Source organism: Grampus griseus, assembly GCF_964374135.1.
Source record: "Grampus griseus genome assembly, chromosome: 4".
Lineage (NCBI taxonomy): Eukaryota > Metazoa > Chordata > Mammalia > Artiodactyla > Delphinidae > Grampus > Grampus griseus.
The window spans coordinates 39502886-39529441 of NC_138997.1; the positions used below are offsets into that span (position 1 = coordinate 39502886).

General features: G+C 39.1%; 2 protein-coding genes across 5 annotated transcripts; one reads left to right on the top strand and one right to left on the bottom strand.

Moving 5' to 3' along the window:
• The first annotated feature begins 1160 nt into the window (after positions 1–1160).
• ABRAXAS1 (abraxas 1, BRCA1 A complex subunit) lies at positions 1161–24553 on the top strand. 3 transcript variants are annotated; one of them, XR_014296636.1, is made up of 10 exons: positions 1161–1342; positions 3430–3520; positions 7994–8030; positions 11751–11817; positions 13767–13960; positions 14889–15008; positions 15995–16079; positions 18709–18823; positions 19202–19735; positions 24052–24553. XR_014296636.1 is itself a non-coding variant. In XM_082653042.1 (9 exons), exons 1-9 carry the CDS (start codon positions 1256–1258, stop codon positions 19636–19638), a joined length of 1233 nt encoding a protein of 410 aa, XP_082509168.1. In that variant the 5' UTR covers positions 1161–1255; the 3' UTR covers positions 19639–21406. The 3 variants fall into 3 exon arrangements, 1 of the variants encoding a protein (XP_082509168.1); XM_082653042.1 differs by lacking the exon at positions 24052–24553 and having other exon boundaries at positions 19202–21406; XR_014296637.1 differs by lacking the exon at positions 7994–8030 and having other exon boundaries at positions 1314–1342.
• On the bottom strand, positions 21548–26538 carry MRPS18C (mitochondrial ribosomal protein S18C). Of its 2 annotated transcripts, XM_082653043.1 has the most exons (6): positions 26239–26538; positions 25426–25478; positions 23456–23539; positions 22350–22407; positions 21749–21808; positions 21548–21664 (listed from the first exon to the last, which is right to left on the bottom strand). In XM_082653043.1, the coding sequence occupies exons 1-6, from the start codon at positions 26336–26338 to the stop codon at positions 21588–21590; spliced, it is 432 nt and encodes a 143-aa protein (XP_082509169.1). In that variant the 5' UTR covers positions 26339–26538; the 3' UTR covers positions 21548–21587. The 2 variants fall into 2 exon arrangements, with proteins under 2 accessions (XP_082509169.1, XP_082509170.1); XM_082653044.1 differs by lacking the exon at positions 22350–22407 and having other exon boundaries at positions 21548–21808; positions 26239–26481.
• Between the last annotated feature and the right edge of the window lie 18 nt (positions 26539–26556).

Here is a 26556-nt window from a genome sequence, read left to right on the forward strand (position 1 = left end):
TGTCAAAAATCTTTTGACCTGGGCTTCCCTGGTGGCGCAGTGGTTGAGGGTCCGCCTGCCGATGCAGGGGACACAGGTTCGTGCCCCGGTCCGGGAAGATCCCACATGCCGCGGAGCGGCTGGTCTGATGAGCCATGGCCGCTCGGCCTGCGCGTCCGGAGCCTGTGCTCCTCAAAGGGAGAGAACACAACAGTGAGAGGCCCACGTACCGCAAAAACAAAAAAACAAAAAACTTTTGACCTTACATGTGAGGGTTTACTTCCACTCTCTTGGACTAACGTTTTTTATTTTTTAATCCTTTAGATCATTACTATCCATAAAACACAAATTACGTGAAAATCTCTTCATATTAACAGTGATTATGCTGAAATGACAGCACGAAACAATTTTAGGTAATAAACACATAATCTTTAATTCTACACATGTCTTCAGTGTGTTAGTGAAATATGGCTGCTACACAACAAAACCCAGAAATATGTAATATCAATTCAATTCAGTCTGATATTTTGCTGGCTTTCATTTAAAAACCATAGCTTTATATACAGTGTGTGGAAAATTGGCAAGCCCTGGTCTTCCTATTCCCCTTACGTTTATATCAAATGATCCATCACAGTACGTTTACACCTATCATTAAATTGTCAGAACAATGTTAAAAAGTCTGTATATTCTTTGAACTGAGTCCTCAATTTTCTAAAAGCAAGCAAACTCTCAAAGAAACCCGTTCCCCTCCTCCCCACTGCATGGGACGGGACATCGCTGGAGAGATCTAGAAAAGACATTCTCTGAAACGGTCGTTAGTATTCCAGAAGTTTCAATGAGTAATGGGCAGCATCTGACACTCTGAAAACTCCAAACGTGGCATTTCCATTGTGATATTATGCCACTAGGCAATGCCTCTATTCTGTCAGAAGTGTTCATTTATTCCACTTTTGCACATATGCCAGGGTCCCTCAGTAGCAGCTAGCCACCAAAAGCGCTGTCCGTGGCCTGGCGCTGGGCAGAGGTGCCCAACACCGAGAGGGACGAACCAGAGCCCTCGTCAGAGCTGCCAGCTCCGCACCAGAGAGCCCCAGCGACTCCCCACCAACCCCGCCTCTCGGGGGAGCGAGCCGCGGCCAATGCGCCGGCGCACATCCCGCCTCCTCGCTCGGCCCCGCCTCGCCGCCTCGCCGACGCGCTGCCGAGGACCCCGCCCGGTGCGGCCTGCGCCGAGCCCTGTCAGCTCGAGCAGCGCGGGGGCGGCGGCGGCGGAAGCATGGAGGGTGAGAGCACGTCGGCGGTGCTCTCTGGCTTTGTGCTGGGCGCGCTCGTCTTCCAGCACCTCAACACCGACTCGGACACGGTGAGCCGAGGATCGGGGCGGGCTCTGGCGTCACCTCAGAAAAGGACCCGCGCGCGCGCGCGCGCGCGCGGGCGCCGTCCCGGCCGCCGCTGCCCGGGTCCCGCACGCGGGCTCCCGACGCCGCCGCCGCGCCGGCTCTGTGCAGTCGGGGCTGCCTTCTCCCGCTCCCGGGCGGCCCCGGAGGTGCCTCCGGTGGTGAGCCTTTTCCAGAGTTAGCCCTCCCTCTCGCAACCAGTGTTTATTTCCGCGCCCTGCTCGGAGTGTCTCGCACACCTTCATTTCTCTTTTTCAGTAGTCCCCCTTTTCTGGTTCATTTTGGTTGTGAAGAAATAGAAGGTTCACATAGCGCTCTCCCGCTACCGCTCGCTGGGAAGGTTGCCGGTTAACTTTCTCCTAACTACCGACAGCGGTTTTCGCAAAGAATTCAATTTTCCCCTTCAGAGCAGCTACTGTGCACGTTTGTTGAAATGGAAGACTTGTAAAGGAATGAGAAATGATGCATCCAGTGGCTATTTTGGGGGGAATCTTAGTAGATGAAGAAGATTAATTTCGTATATTGGATAGCTGACTTTTGTTTGCATTGGTATCAAATTTATTAGCTTGTAAGGCCTGAGCTAGTTCCTTGTCGTATACTTTCGGTTGTAATTTAAACATTTAAGTTTATCCTGAAATATTAGATATTTAAATGCTTATTTCACACTTTCGCCTAGGTTCAAAACCTCTAGGTGAAGTAGTTTTTTTTTAAAAAAAAATACAGTACCTATTTTTAAAAACTTTCATTTTTATGAAATTAAAAAACACTGTAAAACTTTGAGTCTGAGAAGTAGTGTCCTAGAGTAAGTGTGTAGTAACTTGCTAATACGGTTTAGAGAATATCATACTGAATAAAACCTAGTGATTTCTGCTAAATTTTGTGCCCTTCACTTTATAATAAAGGCTTGCCTTATCCAAAACAGTTTTTTGGCGTAGTCCTAATAAGGCTGGAATTGCTATCTTTCATGTATGCAATTTTAAATACGCTTGTAGATTAACACGTAGCAAAGAGCAAATATATGATGATTTAAAATGTGTGTGGCTGTAGAAATTACTGTGGAATACCTTAGTGTAAACATAACCAGAGTGGGACTGTAAGTCCTCTGTAGCTTAAAGGATTAGCACTTGCAAAGTACCGTAGTGTTAGAGAGGACTCTGTTCCTTAGATCTTTTTCCTAAAGTCCTTAAAAGGTGGTTTGATGGAGAGCTGTACTTGCATTGTCTCTTTTCCAGGGGTTTGTATAGAACGCTAGAGAGTAGAGTTCTGTATTGTTCCCCTTTGATTCCAGCAAAGACTCACATTGTGGAAACATTACTTTTGTGTTTTTCTTTTAATGAAAAAAAAAACATTTCTTAAAGCATTTTTAACTAAAGAAGTTACAAAGACTGTAAAAAATTCATTGTCAAGCTCATTGGGTTTCTAAATGTGCCAAGAGAAATAAGTGAATTCTCTGAAACTCAAAGAGATCACTGCTATGGTGGCAAAATGCCTGCATTTTAAAAAGAACCGGGGCTCACAGCTCCTCTTTTATACAGCAGACTGTAATATTGAATTACAGGTCTTTGATATTGTGCACATGCTTAATCTAAAAGCCCATCCTGTGTCATTTCATAGCTCAGAAGCCTCCACTGACTCCCAGAAGCATGTGCCATTAATCCAGACTCCTTGGCCAGTCATTCAGGATGGTCCATTATTGGTGCTGTTCATAGCAACCTAAGATTTCGTTACAGATGGGAGGCTTCTATTCTCAGGCTAACTGCTCTACTCCTTGTTCCTTGAACATTGTGTTCTCATTTCTGCCTTTAAGCCTTTTATACTTCCAAGAGTGCTAAAGTCACAGTGGTATTTACAATCTCTTCTACTCGTGTTTTTTAACCTGGTTATGTTGCCCAGGTAAACTGGAATGCACCTAGTCTTTCTTTTGTGTGTGCTCCAGCTGGTAACACACGCTTGTACGTGTTGTAAAATTCTTGGGAAATACTGGTTAGTTAAGTGACTGAACTTGGAAATTCTATCCGTGTATTCCATATACTGCTTATTTTTATCCTTATAGGAAGGTTTTCTCCTTGGGGAAGTGAAAGGTGAAGCGAAGAACAACATAACTGATTCTCAAATGGATGATTTTGAAGTTATTTATACAATTGGTGAGTCACTTATTTCTGTGTCTTCTATTTTGATAGTTTATGCTGAAAGGGGTCAGTATAAGTTACTTTTTAAATGATTAAGAAATAGATATCAGGACTTCCCTGGGTCCAGCGTTAAGACTCTGCGCTTCCACTGCAGGGGGTGCGGGTTCCATCCCTGGTCAGGGAACTAAGGATCCCACGTGCCGCGTGGTGCGGCCAAAAACTAAAACAAACAAAGAAACAAAAACACCAGAAATAGGTATGAATTTTTAAAATCAAATTTTTAATTTTATTTATTTATTTATTTTTGGCTGCATTGGGTCTTCGTGGCTGCGTGTGGGCTTTCTCTAGTTGCAGCCAGCAGGGGCTACTCTTCGTTGGTGTGCATGGCCCTCTCATTGCGGTGGCTTCTCTTGTTGTGGAGCACGGGCTCTAGGCGCGCCGGCTTCAGTAGCTGTGGCACGTGGGCTTAGTTGCTCTGCGGCACGTGGGATCTTCCCGGACCAGGGCTCGAACCCATGTCCCCTGCATTGGCAGACGGATTCTTAACCATTGCGCCACAAGGGAAGTCCCAGAAATCAAATTTTAAAGGAATATATTGCACTCATTTCTCAGTTAAAGTTATGGCTATGCCCTAGTCTAAAGCAAGAAACAATATGAGACATAGGAAGCAGATTAAGATTACTGGGGGGAAAGAAGGATGAAATAGCTCCTGTGTATATGTGAGTGGCAGAAAGGTGATCCAGCAAAAGAAAGAACCAATAATAAGCAAGGCCAAGAAAAAAGATAAAACAGGTTCAACAGAAATGTAAAATGCTGCAGAAAAGTTGGAAGATGAGAACTGAAAAAACTCAGTGATTAAATAATTGGAAACCTTACATAATTTCAGAAGTGTAATGGGGAAAAAGCCAGACTGCAGAGGGTTTGAGAAGTGGGTGGTGAAGCAACTGCAGCTGGTGACAGCTGTTCTTTCAGAGAAAAAGGGAAACGGAGCTTTAAAATACATAGGGAGTTTTCTGATTCTCTAACATATGCATTTTTTTTCTAAGCATATATATATATATATTTTTTAAAACAAAATTGGTGGTATACTTTATAAAAAATTTGGTGTCATGATCAATTTCTTATAGTAAATAATCCTCTAAATATTATTTCTTATAACTGCATTCTATTCTCTATGGTCTTACTCTTATGACTGTATGTGATTTTAGTTGTCCTTTAAATAAATAAATTATAATCAGAGTTTCCAGTTTTTCATTATCATAAATTATACTACAGGGAACATTTTGGTACATAAATATTCTACACCTATTATAGGTATATTTCTGGAAATGGTGTTACAGTGTCAAAGGGTGTGAACATTTTTAAGGTTCTTGATCTGTATTAGCAAATTGCTTTCCAGAAAGATTATATCAGTTTATACTCATACTGTACTTTTTGTTTGCTACTTTAAAAAGGTAAAAATTGAAGTATATATGTAAATTTAGTACATATGTATAAAGTAAACATATAAATTTAAACTCACCCATTAAAGTCACCTCTGTGGCAATGACTTGGTTTCATGAGTATTTTTTCACTCATTAATACTACACATAATACACACATATAAATGTATGTGTATTTTTATATTCTAAGTGGGATCATACTATATACATGTATAAATATCTCCAAGATCTCGTTAGTGCAGAGTAGTATGAATGTGTATAGTTTGTCATTCTTTCTGATGTCTTCGTATTCCCGTTGTATGAATGTACCACAACGTACTTAACCAGCTATGGATGACTTTTTATTTTTTTATTAATACAAAACAATGTAACAATGCACATTTTATGGTGCATATATCTTTGTGCCTTTGAGTATATCTGAAAGCAAAATTCCTAGAGGTAGGCCATTACCTTTTGGAAGAGTCATGTCATCTTAGACTCCTCTACAATATGTGAAAGTACAAGGGTCCCCCTACCCTTATCACCATTGGGTATTATCAAATCTTTTAATCTTTGCCAACTTGATAAGTGAAGAAAAAAAAATTTTAATTTGCATTTCTTTTTTTTTTGAAGTATAGTTGATTTACAGTATTACATTAGTTTCAAGTATACAGCATAGTGATTCAATATCTTTATAGATTATACTTCATTTAAAGTTATAAAATATTGACTATATTCCCTGTGCTGTACAATATATCCTTGTAGCTTATTTCCTTTATGTATAGTAGTTTGTACCTTTTAATCCCCTGCCCCATCTTGCCCCTCCCCCTTTCTAATTTGCATTTTTAAATTACAAATGAGGTTATGTGTTTGACTTTTGGGGAGACCTTTTTATTTGAAAAGAACACACCTGTTCCATGCTTTGACTATATTTCTGCTAGGCTGTTTTGCTTTTTCTTATTGATTTGTAATGCTATATCATAACTTAAGGAAATTGGCCTTTTGTCATGCGTTACACGTTTATATTGTTTATAATTTTATTTTCTTAATGTTTTTCTTTCTGTTCACACGAGCGTAAAAAGCAAGCCCTTAGGAAGTCTTTTTTCCCCAATTGTAATTGGTGTGCTGCCCAAAGTATCTGACATATTTTAGGAGTTTAAATAAGCAACCATTTATCGAGCAACTCCACTGTGCTAGGAGCAGTGCTAAGCTTCAAGGTATCTGGCAAGTGCTGTAGTTGCACTCAAGTATTTGCTTAAATTATTTTAAAATGTTGGATTACTTTAAAACAGGTGGCAAGATCTACAAATTACTACATTGCTTTGGTTAATGAGATTTTCATCATTTTATTATACTGTGCCTTATCTACACCAGATTATGTTTGGCCAGTTATCAGTTACAGACTGTTTCTGTTCAGAGAGATTTATCTGAGGGTAACATATGTTTGCTGGAAGGAAAATATCTGAAGAGGATGATAACTTTTCCATTTTTTTTAATAGGCTGAATTACTTTTATAGTAGTATATATATATATATATATATATATAGTAGTATAATACCAATAACTTTATATACATATCAAGTTATTGAAATGGTGACTTCATGTAGTTTTCTCCTTAAAGATAGCCTTTGCATGTACAAAGATGCAAAGATGTCTGCATTCTTCAGATGTTTACTTGAAAAGATTCTTCAACAGCAGTTTGATATTGGGTTTCCTCACCTAGATGAAGATTCACAGATTCTCCATAATCAAACTGATGTCTTTGATTTAGGTGACAAATGAAATTGCTAGTACTCTGGGTAGGATCTCCCCAAGAAAGAGAACATCATAGTCACAGGAATTATCTGAAATAGGTGATTACTGCTAGAGTGATCCTGTAAATGGTATCTGACAAAATTTGATTGTTGACACAGGGACACATAAAGATGGGCTGCCTAAAAGAATATGTATTGTCTTGATGACTTTCTGTGTGAATGTCTCACTCCTTTCACTGTTCCCTACTGAATCTTTTTTTTTTGCAATACGCGGGCCTCTCACTGTTGTGGCCTCTCCCGTTGCAGAGCACAGGCTCCGGACGTGCAGGCTCAGCGGCCATGGCTCATGGGCCCAGCCGCTCCGCGGCATGTGGGATCTTCCCGGACCGGGGCACGAACCTGCATCCCCTGCATTGGCAGGCGGACTTTCAACCACTGCGCCACCAGGGAAGCCCATAAATGACTTTTTTTTTTTTTTTTTGGCGGTACGCGGGCCTCTCACTGCCGTGGCCTCTCCCGTTGCAGACCACAGGCTCCAGACGTGCAGGCCCAGCGGCCGTGGCTCACGGGCCCAGCTGCTCCGCGGCATGTGGGATCCTCCGGGACTGGGGCACGAAGCCGTGTCCCCTGCATCGGCAGGCGGACTCTCAACCACTGCGCCACCAGGGAAGCCGTCCCTACTGAATCTTGAGGGATCTGAAAGTTTGGGATGATAGAGGAAACATTATATTCATCTTGATACTTTCATGATTTGTAATGATGTCTTGTGATAGAATTTAATCTGTTTGCACAGCACCTGCAGCAACCAGAAGTTAGATGTATTTAGATGTATTATTTCTATTGACAGGAGAATAAAACTCACCTCTTCAGAGATGTTGGACTTTTTTTCTTTAGTCTACAATTAACATTGACATATCCTTTATGAAAGAACCAGTTGGAATAACAAAAGAATTCCTTTAGCAGCTGTTTTTTATCAGTTGGGTAAAATTACAGCATCACAATTTCAGAACTCAATGACTATAGCAAGTGTGACTTAATCTTTTGTGTGGCCATTACTAAACCTATTTAGAAGGAGTACAGCATTCTATCAGTAGTTATGAGTGAGGTTCAGGGTTTGAATTTTGCCTCCACCAACTTAATCTCTCTGCCTGTTACCTCATCTTTAAAGTGGAAGGAGTGATAACATCTGTCTCATAGGTTTGTTGTGAGGAATAAACGAGATAATGGTAAAGTACATCCTGGCATGAAGTGCTCAATATATGTTATTCAAATGATACTTAATGTAATCATAACTAAAAATTCTTTTTTTCCAGACATTCAGAAGTACGTTTCATGTTATCAGCTTTTTAGGTGAGTAGTAAGAGCAAGTAAATGATCCATTGTGAAAATTATTCTCTGCAAGTGAATTTTTGAAACTAACAAAGTATCTTAGTTATACCTGGTGGTACAGATTAAAATGTAAAGACTCTTTTTAAGTACCTGAAATTCACCTGTTCATTTCAACCCTAATAGTTCTTTCTCTGTATTTATCTGCTTCCTTTAGCTGGTCTTCACTGCCTCTCCCAGGTACCAGTTTACCTTGAGGATTGCTTTTCCTTCTCCCACCCAGTCACTTCATCGCATATTATAAACTCAGCAACACGTTCTCATACATTAACAGCAGCCCTTTTTTCTTTTTATTCCAGTTTATTTTATCATCTGTTTCTTCACTTATATTTTTTAATGTTATCTTTTGTCTATTAACTGGTTAGGTTCTTTATCTAACCCGCTTCCTATTACTTTTCCAGGGTGGAAACTTGTACTCATAGTCCTACAGATAGTAGTAGTACTCTTAGCCCTGATAGGCTATGATATTGTTAAAAACTTTTAATTGAGGTATTTACATAGAAAAGTATATAAATCGATGATGTTTCATAAAGCAAACAACTGTAACCATAAACAACACAGTGTAGTTTTGGTGAAATAGCTTTATGATTTATATAAACCATACATGAAAAATCAGCATTACTGTCTTACAGTCACACTGTATGTACCATTTCTAAGGTTGTGTAAGAGTTGCCATGGAACATAGTGTTAAGGTGAGAAACACCATTGGTAGGTGTGACAGAAGGCTTAGTGTGGTCTTAAACTGCTGTACCAGAAAGGGGCACAGCTCCTATATTGCCTAATAGACAATGCGTATAAAAAATATCTTTTGAATGAGGGACTCTTGGTGGAGACTCATAAATAGTACTTTCTTGAGGGACTCTGGGCCAGCAATGGATTAAGGAGGGAAAGTAAAAAAAAAAAAAGGTGATTCAATACCTTCTGGCAACTACCTTAAATAATTAGACCAACTTAATATGAGTCTTAGAGCCGAGGAAGCCATCTGATCCAGTGATGAGAAACCCATACCTAGGCCTTTTATTTATTTATTTATTTATTGGCTGCGTTGGGTCTTCGTTGCTGCACATGGGCTTTCTCTAGTTGCGGTGAGTGGGGGCTACTCTTCATTGTAGTGCGTGAGCTTCTCACTGCAGCAGCTTCTCTTGTTGCAGAGCACGGGCTCTAGGCACACGGGCTTCAGTAGTTGTGGCACATGGGCTCAGTAGTTGTGGTGAGCGGCCTCTAGGGTGCACAGGCTCAGTAGTTGTGGCACGCAGGCTTCAGCAGTTGTGGCTCGCGGGCTCTAGAACGCAGGCTCAGTAGTGTGGCGCACGGGCTTAGTTGCTCCACGGCATGTGGGATCTTCCCGGACCAGGGATCGAACCTGTGTCCCCTGCACTGGCAGGTGGATTCTTAACTACTGCACTGCTGAGGGAAGTCCCTCAGCCTTTTAGCTTTACAAAATTAGGGGATGGGGGGAAGAACTGGTTAGTGGTAGGGTAAAATTAGTAGAATCCGGATTTCTTGAGCTCTAATCCAACAGCATACTATGCTGTTTCTTTCTTGTTTTAAATCAGGGGTCCCCAACCCCTGGGCCCTGGACTGGTACCGGTGTGCGGTGGGTGAGTGAACAGAGCTTCATCTGCCGCTCCCCATCGCTCGCATTACCACCTGAACCATCACCCCCCACCCCCATCCATGGAAAAACCATCTTCCACGAAACCCGTCCCTGGTGCCAAAAAGGTTGGGGGCAACTCTTTTAAATGATGTAGATGGAACATGTTAAAAACAAAGTCTTCTGATACCATACTTCATGGAATCCGAGCTGGATAAGCTTTAATAACCAGGTTTATGTTTCTGATACAGAGGGTGGCAGAGTACAGCCCCATGGCCTGTTTTTATATGGACCTCTATGAATAGTTAATATATTTTTTAAGAGTTAAAAAAAAAAAAAAGAACAATGGAGGAATATGTAACAGAGACTGTCCAGCAAAGCCTAAGGTATTTACTATCTGGCCCTTTATAGAAAAAGTTTGTCAATCCTGCTCTGATACATTGGTTGCAAAGTTTGCCACTGAAATACACTGTTTCCCTTATCTCAGAAATCTAGGGGGAATTTGGAAAACAGCCCATTGAAGCCTAAAACTTAAAGTCACTTTAAAAAAATTGCGCAGTTTAACATGAATTCTACTGTACAGTATATCTATTTCTACAAAAAAAAAAACTGCCCCCCTTCCCAGAAGCTTCACATAAAAATCAGTGCTTGCACAGAAGACATACACTTTTATCCTGTTGTTTTATATACCCTGGTGTATTGCATTATCTCCCAGTTTGAGGAGCTCAGGAGTGGACCATCCTAGAGAAACACAGGAATAAACTCTTGTATTTAGATTTTTCATGTTGGAATAAATAGGTAAGATGGAAGGATCTGTTCGATGAGCTGAATTATCCCCCTTTGGTAGGTGGAACACTTTGTAAGTTAAAAAGAAAAAATATATTGCCTATTAGGATATGTTTTTTCCAGTTTTATGTAACTAAATTTTTTCAGTGTGTAGATTAGAATTACCAGTAAAAACCTATTATAATGAATAGTATTTGTCAGAGATTTTGCATAATAGATATTACATCATAGAAAAGAATATTGTTGATCTTGATGAATGTTAAAAAAGAGAATATTATTTGTAATCCCTGGAGGGGAAAGAAAGCTGAAAGTAAATGCTTTAGAATCTTTTAGAATTATTTTTCAATTCTCCCTAAATCTTTGACATTCCAACTACAGAACAGAAGTCACTAAACTAAACCAATACCTATCCTCCACCCCCCCAGCCCCCCAAAACAAAAAAAACCCAACTCCTAAAGCACTTCTCTTAATTTAAGAATAGCTTTTGGAGGGCTTCCCTGGTGGCGCAGTGGTTGAGAATCCGCCTGCCAATGCAGGGGACACGGGTTCGAGCCCTGGTCCGGGAAGATCCCACATGCCACGGAGCAGCTAAGCCCATGAGCCACAACTACTGAGCCTGCGCTCTAGAGCCCACGAACCACAAGTACTGAGCCCACATGCCACAGCTACTGAAGCCCACGCGCCTAGAGCCCATGCTCCACAACAAGAGAAGCCACCACAATGAGAAGCCTGCGCACTGCAACGAAGAGTAGCCCCCACTCGCCGCAACTAGAGAAAGACCGCGTGCAGCAATGAAGACTCAATGCAGCCAGAAACAATAAATAAAATCATAGAATAAATTTATAAAAGAAAAGGATAGCTTTTGGAATTAGCAATGAATAAATTGTCTTTATGGTATTGTGCTGCTTCATTACTCACATTACATTCTTTTGTATGTATCATTATTGTAAAAAAAGTTTTAATGAATAAATTGTGAACTAGCTATGTGAACTTAACAAATACCTGTATTTAATGGAGAGTTTGTTTTGTCTTACGTTAAAAAAAAAGTGTTACACAAACTTATCCTTTAAAGTTCCTCCACTCCTTTTCCTTTTTCATTGCTTATGGACCGCATATTTCTAGCACTTTAAGTCTGTTAATTTGAGAACTTTCTCTCCTATTTAATTTAGAACTTCATCTAACAGGCAATAAGTATATGGATTTTGGTTGGGTAGTTAGGCTAGGAGTAACTACAATTAAAAGTGCTAATAAAATCATTCATATTTTTAGCTTATTTGAAATGCCTTTAATTTTGGCTTTTACAGCTTTTATAATTCTTCTGGTGAAGTAAATGAGCGAGCGCTGAAGAAAATATTATCAAGTGTCAAAAAGGTATTCCCTGATTTACCTTTCTTTTTTTCGTATTATATGTATTATTTTCAGCTCGTAAAAACATGTAATACTTTGACAGAACTTTAAAGCAGCATTTGTCTTCACAATGTCCTATGTAAAGCAGGTGAGGAAAGGCTTGTTCTTTCCAGAAACTCAAAGGGGTTTCCCTGAAAGCAAAGCTAGTCATTAAAAATCTTCATCTTGTTCTCATCCTCTTGACTACTCTGATTTACATTGATCTCACGTACTCTAGGACTTAATCCATTGCTGTTCTTTTACTTAGCTACAAGTTACTATTTTTCCTAGTGCAGGGATGATTTCCTATACAGCACCTAATCTGGATCCTCTGTAGCCCACTTGGTGTTCAGTTAAAACTTGCTGAATGATCAAAATAGTTTTTTTTTTCCAAATACATTTTTTCTTGGTACTTTTTTCCTCTTAAAACTTTTTGAGGGACTTCCCTGGTGGCGCAGTGGTTAAGAATCTGCCTGCCAATGCAGGGGACACGGGTTCGAGCCCTGGCCCGGGAAGATCCCACATGCCGCAGGGCAACTAAGCCCATGCGCCACAACTACTGAGCCTGCGCTGTAGAGCCCGTGAGCCACAACTACTGAGCCCGTGTGCTGCAACTACTAAAGCCCACGTGCCTAGAGCCCGTGCTCTGCAACAAGAGAAGCCACTGCAATGAGAAGCCCGCGCACCCTAACGAAGAGTAGCCCCCGCTTGCCGCAACTAGAGAAAGCCCACGCGCAGCAACAAAAACCCAATGCAGCCAAAGATAAATAAAAAATACTAACAACACATTTGTTTAGCGTGTTATAGTTTACAAAACCCTTTAATATGATCTTAATCTTGGAACCAGCTCTGTGGGGTAGGTGATAACATTCCCATATAAATTTCAATTAAAAGCTATTGGGTTCAGTTTACTTACTTAGCAAACCAAGTATCCATACAGGAAGTTAACTAGTTTTCATTGGTGTTTTCTTCATTTAAATTTTGACTAAGGGTTAAAAATGTTAAGACAGTAAATGCCATTAAGAGAAACTAGAGGAAGTTAAGAATTTATTTTCTTTAATCTGTATTGAATAAAATTGTAGCCTGGTAAGTAAATGGAAAGTAATTTAACTGCAAGTCAGTTTGCATGCTTTATAAAAGGTAAAGTGTATTCTTAAGTGTACGTTTTGTTTAATATAGGCCCCAAATCTTGGTAAATATTAAGAAAGCCATTTTTTTTAATTTTTAAAAAAATTTTATTATTTATTTATTTTTGGCTGTTTGGGTCTTCATCGCTGCGCGGGGGCTTTCTCTAGTTGATGCGAGCAGAGGCTACCCTTCATTGCAGTGCGCAGGCTTCTCATTGCGGTGGCTTCTCTTGTTGAGGAGCGTGGGCTCTAGGTGCGTAGGCTTCAGTGTTTGTGGCACGTGGGCTCAGTAGTTGTGGCTCCCGGGCTCTAGAGCACAGGCTCAGTAGTTGTGGCGCACGGGCTTAGCTGCTCCGCGGCATGTGGGATCTTCCCGGACCAGGGCTCGAACCCGTCCCCTGCATTTGCACTGGCAGGCAGATTCCCAACCACTGCACCACCAGGGAAGTCCCAAGAAAGCCATTTTTTAAAAAGTTTATTTATTTTATTATTATTATTTTTTTTGCGGTACGCGGGCCTCTCACTGTTGTGGCCTCTCCCATTGCGGAGCACAGGCTCTGGACGTGCAGGCTCAGCGGCCATGGCTCACGGGCCCAGCCGCTCCGCGGCATGTGGGATCTTCCCGGACCGGGGCACAAACCCGTGTCCCCTGCTTTGCAGGCGGACTCTCAACCACTGCGCCACTAGGGAAGCCCAAGAAAGTCACTTTTAAGGTTTCCAGTTTTACTGCTTGATTATGACAGTAAGATACATAATAACTGTAACCATTAAGGTATTCGCCTGATGTTTTTCTATATTTTCTTTCAGGATGTGGTTGGTTGGTATAAATTCCGACGTCATTCAGACCAGATCATGACATTCAGAGAGAGACTGCTTCACAAAAACTTACAGCAGCATCTTTCAAGCCAGGAACTTGTTTTTCTGTTATTAACACCGAGTATAATAACAGAAAGCTGCTCTACTCATCGGCTGGAGCATGCCTTATACAAACCTCAGAAAGGGTAAATGTTGGCCAGTCACTGGCTGTTTTCAGCTAACAGAAAAATGTACTCAATATTTTTATTGTACTTTTTATGGCTTACCAACTATTTTCGTATCTTGTTGCATTAGATTGTCACAATAACCCTTTTTAGCCTTTCTTACCATCGGTTCTTTATATGGGAGAATGAAGGTCAGATAAGGAAATTAGAAGCCCAGTATGGAATGATGACTTGTGTTTCTGGCACTGAGGATTTGCTCTTATTTACCATAAGGTGGAAAAAATATGCATGCTTTAGGTATTGGTTGCTAAGGAATATAATGTAGAACTGAAGCCTGCATACCTGAGCAGCTTTTCTCTAACCTCTGCCAGGAAGCAGGGTGGTTCTTGAGGATCCACCAAAATGAGTTAATAGGACTCCCCACAGGTTATATAGACAACATTTTCATGGAGTATGAGAATGAAGTTAAAAGAGTACCAAGGGGGCTTCCCTGGTGGCACAGTGGTTGAGAGTCTGCCTGCCGATGCAGGGGACACGGGTTCGTGCCCCGGTCCAGGAAGATCCCACATGCCGTGGAGCGGCTGGGCCACAACAGTGAGAGGCCCACGTACAGCAAAAAAAAAAAAAAAAAAAAAAGAGTACCAAGGAAGAGTAGTTTTATCATTCACGAAAAACAGGATGAATCGCAACAATACTGCCTTTATTTTTACATGTGGTGATCAGTTAAAATAACCATTAAAGTATTTTTTCACAGTTATCTTACACTATGCACATTTCACAGTTTTTAAAAGCTATTTGCCTCAAGTCAGTAAATTCTGTCATGGATAAGTAGTAAGGAATGGGGTTTTGTTTTTTAATCTTGTAGGGGAAAGGTAGTCTATATACTAATAAGTAGATGCTAATCTTTCACTTTATTTTAAATTTATTTTTAAAAATTTTATTTCTTCAGGCTTTTTCATAGGATACCTTTAGTGGTGGCCAATTTGGGCATGTCTGAACAACTGGGTTATAAAACTGTATCTGATTCCTGTATGTCCACTGGTTTTAGTCGAGCAGTAAAAACACACAGGTGAGATTTCTCAACTGCTTCCCCACTAAACTTAACTCCTATTCATTTTTTGAAGTTAATTTTTTTTATTACACAAGAATAAAAATGAAAGGAAAACTGACTAATGACATTACTCAAGTAAACCAGACTTTTAATTTCTCAGTATTTCCTTCTAGCACCTGTCCATTTATAAAATACAAAAGAGAGGGGCATTGTTGTATAGCCTACATATTTTAACATATTTATTCTAAAAATAAGGAGCTAGCCTCAAAATAGTAATTTTCTAAGGCAGCAGTTCAGATTAAAGGCAAGAAATTAGATTGGATATGAAATAAAGACAAAAAATGAGGCTTTAGCCAAGACTTACTCACACTGTAGACTGCTGAGCTATAACTTTTTTGTGGGCAATAAGGGAATAATTAATGTCAGAAATAACAACACTGGTACTACAGGATACTTACTAAGTGTAAACTTTATGAGAATAATGGACTAGATTTCATTTATTTTTGTGTTCCCACAGTGCTTAACAGTGTCTTATAGAAATTGAATACCACATTTCATTGATACTAAGACACAGTTTTACATTTATCTCAAATTGGGATTTTTACAAAACATGCCTTAGAATTGTTTTTCTTTTTTCTTCGTGGTATATAAAATAATGTTGCCTCTTTCAATCAATGATGACTTAAACTCAGTAAAATAATTGACTGATCCTATTGCCAAGAAAGAACCACCCCCCCTTCAGTCTTTATCTGTTTTCATTGAACCTCTTTTCTGAGTCCTGGAAATAGTACTTAGGAGGCTAAAAAGTTTGCTGAGGTGAAGATAGATAACTAGGTTTTCTGGTTGGTTTTACTTATTCTGTAAATAAGTAGGTTGACAAAATCATGGTCCCTACAAAGCCAGTAAAAAGAATCATCTATTGTTCCTCAACTACAAATAAATTTTTCATTTTATCATTAAATGAGTTCTGTACATTTGCCTGAGGAAATGATAATATTTTACAGCTCTAAATTTTTTAAAGAAGATGGATCTTTAAAGGAGGTACATAAGATAAATGAACTGTATGCTTCTTTACAAGAAGAATTAAAGGTAAGTTAAAAAAACATTTAAAGATCACCTATAGAGTTCATATCACATTGCTCACTGAATATATGTTTATGGATAACCTGACAGTTGATTAGACATAAATTTTTTATTAGTTTAGCTTCAGTAACAAAGGCCTCCATCTTGGTGGGCTACGAAAACAAAAGTTTTGTCTCACTCACATTATATCTTGGCTGCAGCTCTGCTCCTGTTCTAAATGTCATGTTCATTCTAGGATCCAGCCCATCTGTGGGACATGCTCTTCTCATGACAAAGGGAAAAGAGCAGGAAAGCTGGTGTAAATTCACAACAGCTCTTAGAATTTCTGCTCAGAGCTGGCCTGTCACTTCCACTCACATTTCATTGGCCAGAGGATGTCATGGCAATAGGCAGGGAGATATAACCCTTTTACAGGATAAAAAAGGGAGCAAATATTTGGGAACAAAAAAGTCTACAACAGTACTAAGTTCTACCTCATTGTGTCCATTCAGGTCCCTTGAGGGGAGGGAGCAGGAGTGGCAGGGAGACTTGCAATGTAAGTTTGACACCTGAGGAAGGAGACAGGGAAAGGAGAATGATTGGGTAGGAAGAGCTTTAGACTGCAAGGCCTGAAAAATTTCAGCCAGGCTGATGGAGAGTCTTTGAGCAAAGGCATCCTACAGGAATAGAATTATACTGATATCCTCACTGTGCTCAGTCGGTGGCTAAGAGCAACCTAGGGGAAGCATGACCTAAGCACAAGCACAGTAGTGGACCCAAAAAGATGGCACCTGGAACTGTCAGTCAACTCTGCTTCCTGCAAATGGAGATCTGAGTAGTATATTCCATGGCCACCATACTCACCAATAGAGCACACTAAGAGAAATGGGGTTAATGCATTTTACACACTGATAATATTGCACATTGTTTTTTAATATAATACAGGAATTTTAGAAAATAGGAAAACATCCAGAATCCTACCATTGTAACTTAACTCTTTGCACTTTCCAGTTTTCTCCAGTTTCCCCCTAATGTATACATGCTTTTACATTGTTGACAATGATGGGGACATAGAAATTTGTGTCATGATTTTTATTTGATGTACAATTAAACACTTTCCACATTTTAGTTCTTTTTAATAGCAGTATATTTCTTAGAGCAGTATATTAGAACTCTAATGTGAAAAGTACCAACTTGGGGACTTTCCTGGTGGCACAGTGGTTAAGAATCTGACTGCCAGTGGAGGGGACATGGGTTCGAGTCCTGGTCCAGGAAGATCCCACATGCCGCAGAGCAGATAAGCCTGTGAACCACAACTACTGAGCCTGCGCTCTAGAGCCCGCGAGCCAAAACTAGTTCGCCTGCGTGTCACAACTACTGAAGCCTGCGCACCTAGAGCCCGTGCTCTGCAACAAAGAGTAGCCCCTGCTCGCTGCAACTAGAGAAAGCCTGCACGCAGTAATGAAAACCCAACGCAGCCAAAAATAAATAAATTAACTTAAAAAAAAAAGTACCAACTTGGGCTAAATTAGGGAATGTAGAGGTATGTGAGAGGAACTGTGGGCAGAAGGCCACTGAGCTCTAGGAAGGAACTGGAACCAGGAGCTTGAATGCCATCAGAACTTTAACTCCTGGGAGTTCCCTGGTGGTGGTTAGGATTTGGCGCTTTCACTGCCATGGCCAGGGTTCAATCCCTGGTCAGGGAACTGAGATCCCACAAGCCGCACTGAGTGGCCAAAAAACAAACAAACAAAAAAACTAACTCTCTCCCTTTGTGTCTGCCTGTTTGTTTCCTTCATAGTATTTACAGATCTTGCTGTTTATTCACCCACTGGCTGACCAAAGAGCTAACCTATAGCTTCTGCATTTAATCTCTTCTATTCAAGAGATTAGGATTTGCCAATTGGCTATTGTAATTATCTCTGCTTGGGTCAGCTAGGGTGAAAGTTGGTGAAAGGGTTACTGGTGAACTCTTACGGCAGGATGAACAAGTTCATGAGAAATAGGCTGGGCAGATGTTCCATGAAGTATCCACTAAAACTGGCTCTAACAACCCATTACACTATAATTGGAAATTAGTTACTTCTGATTTGACACTATTCTAAGAAACATCATGTTATATAAATTTTTGTTACTGATCCAAGATATATTCCCAAAATGAAATCACTGAGTCAAAGGGTATTAGTACTTAAAAACTGATGACACATAAGGCCATTCTGCTTTTCAAAAGTAGTTTTACGGGAATTAAAATCTTCAGTAGTTTTCTTTTGTAATAGTGAAAGTCACTTTGTTATTGGCAGTTTCTTAAATGTTTGCAATAAGTATGCATCTCAAAATAGTACAGTATTTTTTGTTTTGAAGCAGTTAAATATTTTTGTTTTTTATTTCTGTGTATTATCTAGGAAATAACTTGAATGATAAAACTTTGTTATAAATAGGAAGTTAATACATCTGGAAAGCATTTTGTAACCTATGAAGCACCATACAAATGCTTGTTGGTGAGTTCCTCCAGAAAATAGCAAAATAAAATAAAATTTTTATAAAGGAAAATATTTGATGTTATACACCATGAAGGATTTTATATTATTTGTGAACGTAGATTGTAGTATTACAATTTGGAACTTTATCTATGCTGTTAAATTACTTTATTTTCCAGAGTACATGCAGTAAGGTAGAACACAGTGAGAGAGCAGTAGAGAAACTACTAAAGGATATAAACAGATTAAAACGAGAAATTAAAAAAAGAAAGCAAGCACAGATTCAAGCAACACGTAAGTAAAAAGTTCACATATCACTACTTTCTGTGCTTTGAAGAAAAATTCTCACTGATTGGAATTATGGATGAGCTGCTTGCACTAACTGATCAATTTGTTCACTTTAGGATTAAAAATAACTTTCATTAATACTCTTAAATCCCACTGAACAGAGAACATGGTACTACTATAGATATACTACCTTGATTTTAAAAAATATAACAACTTTAATTTTCTCTGAGGATATTGTGGCATATAAATTTGGGATTATCATTTCTCTTAATTTAGATAATTCAATATGATTCTTTAAAGTCTCTGACTTTACTAACAAATAGATAACTATAAAACCTTTGTAGTATAAATACTGTATGTTGAAATATTTGTTTGTTTCTTTAGGAGAGAAGAATGTCCAGAAAGACCCTCAGGAGAACATTTTTCTTTGTCAAGCTTTACAGACCTTTTTTCCCGATTGTGAATTTCTTCATTCATGTGTTATCTCCTTGAAAAATAGACATATTTCTAAAAGTAGCTGTAATACCAACCACCATCTCAATGTGGTAGACAACCTGACCCTAATGGTGGAATATACTGACAGTCCTGAAGCTAGTCCAGCTGGTAGTGCGCTGCAAATGATTAAGCGTAAAGCTTCAGGTACAGATGGTGGATGGCAATTCAAGAAGTCACGGCTGTTAGAGATACAGAACCAACCATCTAAAACAGATACTGATAGTAGTAACCAAGAAAAGGCATCCACAGTGAGCAGCCCAGAAACAGATGAAGAGATTGAGAAAATGAACGGTTCTGGTGAATACCCACAGTCTCCTACCTTTTGATTCTTTTAGGCCGAAAGGAGATTTTTCATCAGAAGAAGGGTAAAGCCAAACATGCCTATTGTTTTTACTATGTTCAGCTCTTTGCAATAACACATAGGTAAGTTCTAGTTCATTTATTTTATAAAGTACTTTAAATTGAGTCAGTTCAGAATTTGAGTACAGAACAAAGCCTGGTAATGCAATGTTTGGGATCAGCAGTTGGTTAGTTAGGTGAAAAGGCCAGTTAAGTGGGACTCAAATGATACATAAATAAGGTGTCTATCAGAGATTTCACTTTAACATAAAGCAGAAGTGTACATTCGTCAAACTTTTGTTGCAGGGCCAGGAACTTTTTTACGAATGTGTTGGAGTTCCTATGTAAATCAAACCCATTACTTACCCTATATAATCCCCAATTTTAGTTTCTTTAAAGAAATTTGCAAAGCAACCTAAGTACAAAATGCTACTAGGTTTTTTCATTTTCCATTCCCAATCTTATTTGTCCTAACCACACCTAATTTGACAACTATTTTTTTTTAAAAGCTAGTTATCTTTATCAAGTCTTCTCAGAGCCTTTACTTGGTTTTCACTGCAACTGAAACTTTATTTTTAATGCTCATATTCATCACTACAAAAATACAACTGATAAGGTCTGGGAACAAAATAGATGACTCTTGGTAATGTAGAACTCAACAGGTTAAGAGTCATGGGCTTCCGTGTGATTTTTAAGGAGGATGTAAAGCCCCTGTTTAATCCAGTGAGTTGGTTAAGTGGAGGTTGGTTAAGAGAGCTTTTACTGTTTGTTTTTTCTATTTATCCTTTCCATAACAGAATTTCCCATAAAGCATACACATCACATGACGCCTTCATGCTTTACTCACTGGGTGAAATGCTGAACCCACATGTTGACCACTGCTCTTCCATCACTTATTTCCTAAATGATAGAGCAAATTCATAGCTAGTATCAAAAACTATCATCTTTTATCTATGTGTTAACATGCATTAGTTACCATGGGGTGTTTATGAAGCCCACATAATACCAGGGATGATTTGTGCAAATAATGAGTTGCTGTTGGGATTGCTTTACTAGTTACATAAGAAGCACAGGGCAGGAGAGGAAATGGGGTTCATTCTGAACCCTAATGTTAAAATAATTAAGTTTGATGTCCCAACTTTCAGGGTACTAAATGAAAAGGAGGAAAAGAATCCTTGTAGGACATTTTTTCTCAGTTATTCTCCATCTTTTGGCGATCAGTTTGTATCACTGGAGTAAGAGAAGATGATACAACAGATTGCCTATGGATCGGTTTATTTACAGGACACTACCAGTTCATGATAGACTAGTCCAGGAGTAAGTGTTAGGTCCTGTGACAGACAGCACCACTGTTCATCCCCACATAACATCTCTACAGAGGGAAGACCCATAGTCCTAGCCAGGCATAATTATTTACGTGTTAGAAAATCTTCCTTAGCAATTTCAAATCCACACCCTATCATGTGGGATTTGTACATTATATAAGCATTCCACTTTCCCGCACCCATATCCCTACAATACTATTTACAACACAGAATCTGGGCCTAAAGTAAAATCCCAATACACGTCATCCCTTCCATGTTTAACATCTCATTATCAGTGGTATGCTGTATGAGCTATTTGGGGGCCAGATATAAGTGAAAATCCCATAGTACCTTTTTTTAATTCATATGTATGTAAAATATAACAAGTATTAACATTTTAAATAATCTGATTTACTTAATGAACATTCTGATATGGAGAGGAAACTTCACACTTGAAACACTTTTTCCTCATATAATTTCAAATTATTAAGAATTAAAAACATAATACTTTATAGTTTGATAAGATTTAGCCTATCAGTTCTCTACTCAAAGGTTATTAAATCTTACAGTTTGAGCCAGTATTAATACCACACAACTATAAAATAAATTTATTGATGATAACTTTATAGAATTTATTCCCTGTATTTGATGTTACAAACTTTAGGGTCTTTGAGATATGCAGGATCCTTGTATGTAACTGGCATAAACCCTGTAAAGAGATAATGAAAGTTCTTCACAAAAGATAATGAGCAAAATTTTGGTTAGCATAATTCAGTTTTTCAGATGCTCTTACCCATTATTTGAGCTCTCTTAATTGCTTTTGTGATTTCTTTTTGTTTCTTCCCACAAAGACCTATAAAAGAAATTGCTTTCTTATTCGTAAAAAATGCCAGTAATCAAAATGCATAACAAACGTCTATGTCATGGAAGGATTGGAAAACCTGTAAACAGCCAGATAGTAACTATCTTAGGCTTTGTGGGCCATACAGTCTCTATCATCATTACTCAATTCTGCTGTTGTAGCTCAGACACTATGGAAACTAAGCTATCTACAAAAACAAGTGGCAGATCCGATTTGGCCTATAGGCAACAGGCCCCTGGTTTAAATAATAGCCTGGGGATGATTATAGTATACTCCCAAACAGCAAAGCAATTTTTTTTAAGCCCAAGTTTTCTACATATTGTCAGCCTATAGTTAACTGAGTATAAGAAGACATGCAAAATAATTATCCTTTGGCCTAAGAAGAGGCTTTCTCAAACTAGCCATAGTAACTGGTGTCATAGTAATTTGTAGCACTATTTGAAAATCTGCCAGTTTCCTTAAATAACAGAAGTAGCTTTATATAAGTTCTTACCTACATTTAAGTTGCTATAATATATAGAAAACAAAATACCTGTTATGTGCCTTCCATAAATGCATCCAGTAAATGGAGAAATAAACTGGGATAAAAGCTGTTTTGAGTTATATTTGAAAAGGAAAAAAATTTACATTAATACACTTGTTATTCAATCTTGAATGGTAAATTAAAAAAAAACCTTATGCCACACCTTCAAGTTATGTAAAGGTTTATTAATACATTTCAGACAAACTTCAAAAATATGAATAAAAACACTGAATTATGTTCATTCTATTAACAGGTCATCTTTTTAAATAACTAAAGTAATCACTAAAGTTGACATCTCTTATCCAGTGTGTCAAAAAGTCTATACAACGGATTAATGAGCGTATTCTTTCAGTGCTAAAGCTGTTCTCTTGACTTTTCCACAGATAACTTTTCTCAAATACTGTTGCTTTTATAACAAGGTACAAAACACTTCATCTGTCATGATAGGCTATCACATAATATCAGACTACAATGAGGTCTTCAAGATGCACAGGTACATCAGGCCGTTTGCTGTTATTTAGGTTTTATTAATTTAAATTCTTTAGCACTTTCTATGTACCAGGCATCATTCTAGGCACTATGCATAATCCTAATACGTTGCATTTTAAAATTCCTTGGCTTTTCTCCCACCAAGGCAGCTATCACTTTATACTACTGTCAGTATACTTAGCTCCAGCACCATTCTCTCCCCTAAATTTCCCACTTTTAATTTGCTGAGTGCTCGACAACAGATAAAATTACATTTGAAATAGCGATATTGGTGGTGAGGTACAGAGATCAACTTCACCAGAGGAGCTTTTCCCAAACTACTGAACTCCACCAACTGAGAATCACTGCCACAGCGAGCTACTGTAAAGACATTTTGGGCAAAGAAAAAAGAGGAATGCTAAGCTGAATTAACAGTAAATGAGGGACAGCCAAGGGGCTCTTATTTGAATAAAAGAGATGCCTTGTATCAATACGTAGAAGTATAATGAGATCTGAAATTATGAAGTCGCTAAAACAGTCACCCTACACAAAGCCTGTTATAAAAACTGACTTGCTTCTCTATTGTATTAATAAAGGAGCCAAAATCCCAAAATCAAGTATCATAGTGAAGTAAAACCAGATCTCACCTGTACATTCTTATAATCTACACGTTTTCCACACAAGATACATTTTTTCAGAGGCTCCTTATAAGGATTTTCCATTGGAACAGGCTAAAGGAAAAAAATATATGATAATATAGTTTGTATTAACTTTGAATCGAAAAAACTTAAAATTTTAGGTTACCACATTTAAATCTCTCCAAGGGATTAGTTGTACCTTTTTACTGTGAAAGAGAATACAACAGCTAGGCTTGTAAAGGAAAAATCGAGTATTTCAGAAAAAGATTCACTATTTTAAAGGTTTCAGTGTACTCAAACATATTTTGTGCAAGTGTCTTGTTTAAGTTTGGCTAAGGAGGAATTAAGTCATGGAGGAGGATTCTGGGATAAAATACAATCTTTGGAGAAAAAAGGGCTTATGGGAGGGGGAAAAAAATTCAAATCTTCGATAAATGATTCTCTCCTCAAATGCTTTGTCCAGACTGTAGGTGACTAAAAACTCTCAGATTTAAATCAAGAAAAACTTAAGCACAACAGATACCATATGCAATTCTTAAACTATAATCCCTAAATCCATCCCCATATTTCTTCAGATGTTTTATCACTATTTCTCTTGTAAAAAGACAATGCAGGACTTCCCTGGTGGCACAGTGGTTAAGAATCTGCCTGCCAATGCAGGGGACACGGATTCGAGCCCTGGTCCAGGAAAGAGCCCACATGCCGTGGAGCAACTACCCTGTGCGCCACAACTACTGAGCCTGCGAGCCACAACTACTGAGCCCGCGTGCCCGTGCTCCGCAACAAGAGAAGCCACCGCAATGAGAAGCCCGCACACCGCAACAAAGAGTAGACCCCGCTTGCAGCAACTACAGAAAGCCTGCGTGCAACAACAAAAAAAGCCAACGCAGCCAAAAATAATAAATAAATTAAGATAAAAAAAGACAAGGCTTAGCGTAATACTATCAGGTTCTTTGACTACAATTTTATGGCCCCAGACTGTTTTGTAAGTTTCTGTCAGCATTTTTCGTTTTTCTTTGTTCACTACTGCCTCTAATGCTTCTATCACAAAGGCCTCCCTCCTAAAATCAGTTTAGGTGTCTCCAGTATAGATTCTTAATGTAGAAATGGCTATGGAAGTCCCTGAACCGCTGTAGTTGTATGCAAATTTTCAAATAAATGGGACTGTGTGCCTTTTTCTAGGAGAGCCCATAGCTTTCATTAGTCTTAGTGGGTTTAATGACCTAAAGAGGAGCTCTAGTAATTTCCTTTACTCTCTTGACTATGGTGTGAATTAGATGACCGAGATGGACGCTCAGAGGGACTAGAGGGGTTCTTCTGTTTTTTTCCAACTCCTCAAATGTTCTTAATCCAATTTACATTCAGCTTACCTGTAATGACTGTGTTCCTTCTCTACACTGTGCAAAGTGCTTTATATGGTCTGATTAGTGTCAAATTATCTTTGCATGTAGCAAGAAAACCTATACTGCCCAAGCCCAATGATAGTACTTGAAACCCATAAAAATACATCTACAGTTTAGAAGAGACTGTACTTAATGTCCTGGTATAAAACTTTAATTTTGATCCCGCATTGATTAAAGCAGCCGCCACCCAGCCAAAGTGATGAATAGGAGAAAGACAGAATTGAATTTGAAATGAGGAAGAGAGCCAAGGTATATGTAAACTTTGTACAATCCCTTTGTTAGGTTTTCTGCAATTACTGCATGCACCAAAACTACCTTTTTAAATTCCCAAAGCACATATCTAGGAAGCAAAATATGGTGTTACAGAAGCCATGCTTCTTGCTAGGAATCTAGGGATTCTCTTACTTCAAAATTCACTTAAGTAACTACTCAATAAATTATAATTTTCCAACACAGACTAATGATTATCATCTTAATTGTTTTTGTCCTTCAGCTGAACTCTATTCAAATAGCAAAGACATAAGAACTTGGTCGTATTTGCAAATGCTTTATTACAAGTAAGAAAAAAATTCTTACCAGGTCCTCATTGCTGGTTACCTGTTTATATTGTGAACAACTTCTCCACAGCACTGCAATTAAACAGAAACAGCAACGAACTAATTATTTTTGTTAGCTGAGCAGCTAAGGAAAGATTTTGCTTCTGTGGAGGCGAGATGAATTAAGGGACCTAACAGAAAAGAAAGGTTTTATGTTCATTATACTAACAAGGTTAAATGAAGGTTAAAAGTCTTCAGATTTGAGGCAGAGGTAGACTTAGGATAAATGTGCTTTCTGGGGCTTTGGGAAAAGGGCATATATATCTCCACCCATATAACCTCCCTGTTCCGGAAATTTATATTCCCTTCTCTCCATGGGAAGAGACAGATTTTAATGCAAACTGAAAGGCATTGTCATACCAAAGGAAAGTGAAAAGATTTTTACAGACAAGCACAAAGTAGATAAAAGTGCAGAAATGATAGATTCCAGGGCCCATGTCACAATTTCGCCCAGATCTGGGCCCTCAGACATCTGGAATTTGCTTTTAGGTGACTGAAAATGCTCCTTCCTTACCAAGTCTACCCGAAGATCTTGGGCAAGTCCCTGCCTGTTTTTAAGAATCACCCCATCACTCTCCTCGTACGTTTAAAAAAAAAAAGTACTGGGCTATATTTCACGCCCTCTTCGGCTTTAAAATACTAGTCACGGGCCACTACAGATTCCCATTTACCTTGGAGAAAACTGCCTAGACACCGGAGTCCTTTAGCTAACAGTGACGACTCCACCGACCTAATTAGGGCTAAGCCAAACGGCTGCAATGCTATAAACGAACCTAGGATATGGAGACTTTACCTGCATGAGCCCCAGAATCTGTGAGGCAGACAGCAGCCGTTACGAAGTGCTTTAACGCTCTCCTTCCTAGCCCACTGCAAAGGGCTACCATAGCTGCCATGGTTCGTTGCTCCTCCTCTTCCTTTCCTTTTTCCAAATCGTCTGGACAAGCCACTTCCGGTATGCTTCCCCTGTTAGCCCAAGCACTCGGTTCAAAGGTTCCGAAGGCGAGCGCTGGGAATCCAAGGAAAGAGCAGGTGGGGATTTCTATACACCTGCGCAGTACCTTCCCGTTCGCCTCCTCTCCCTCTTGCCGCGCCGCAAGATTGGACGAAGAGA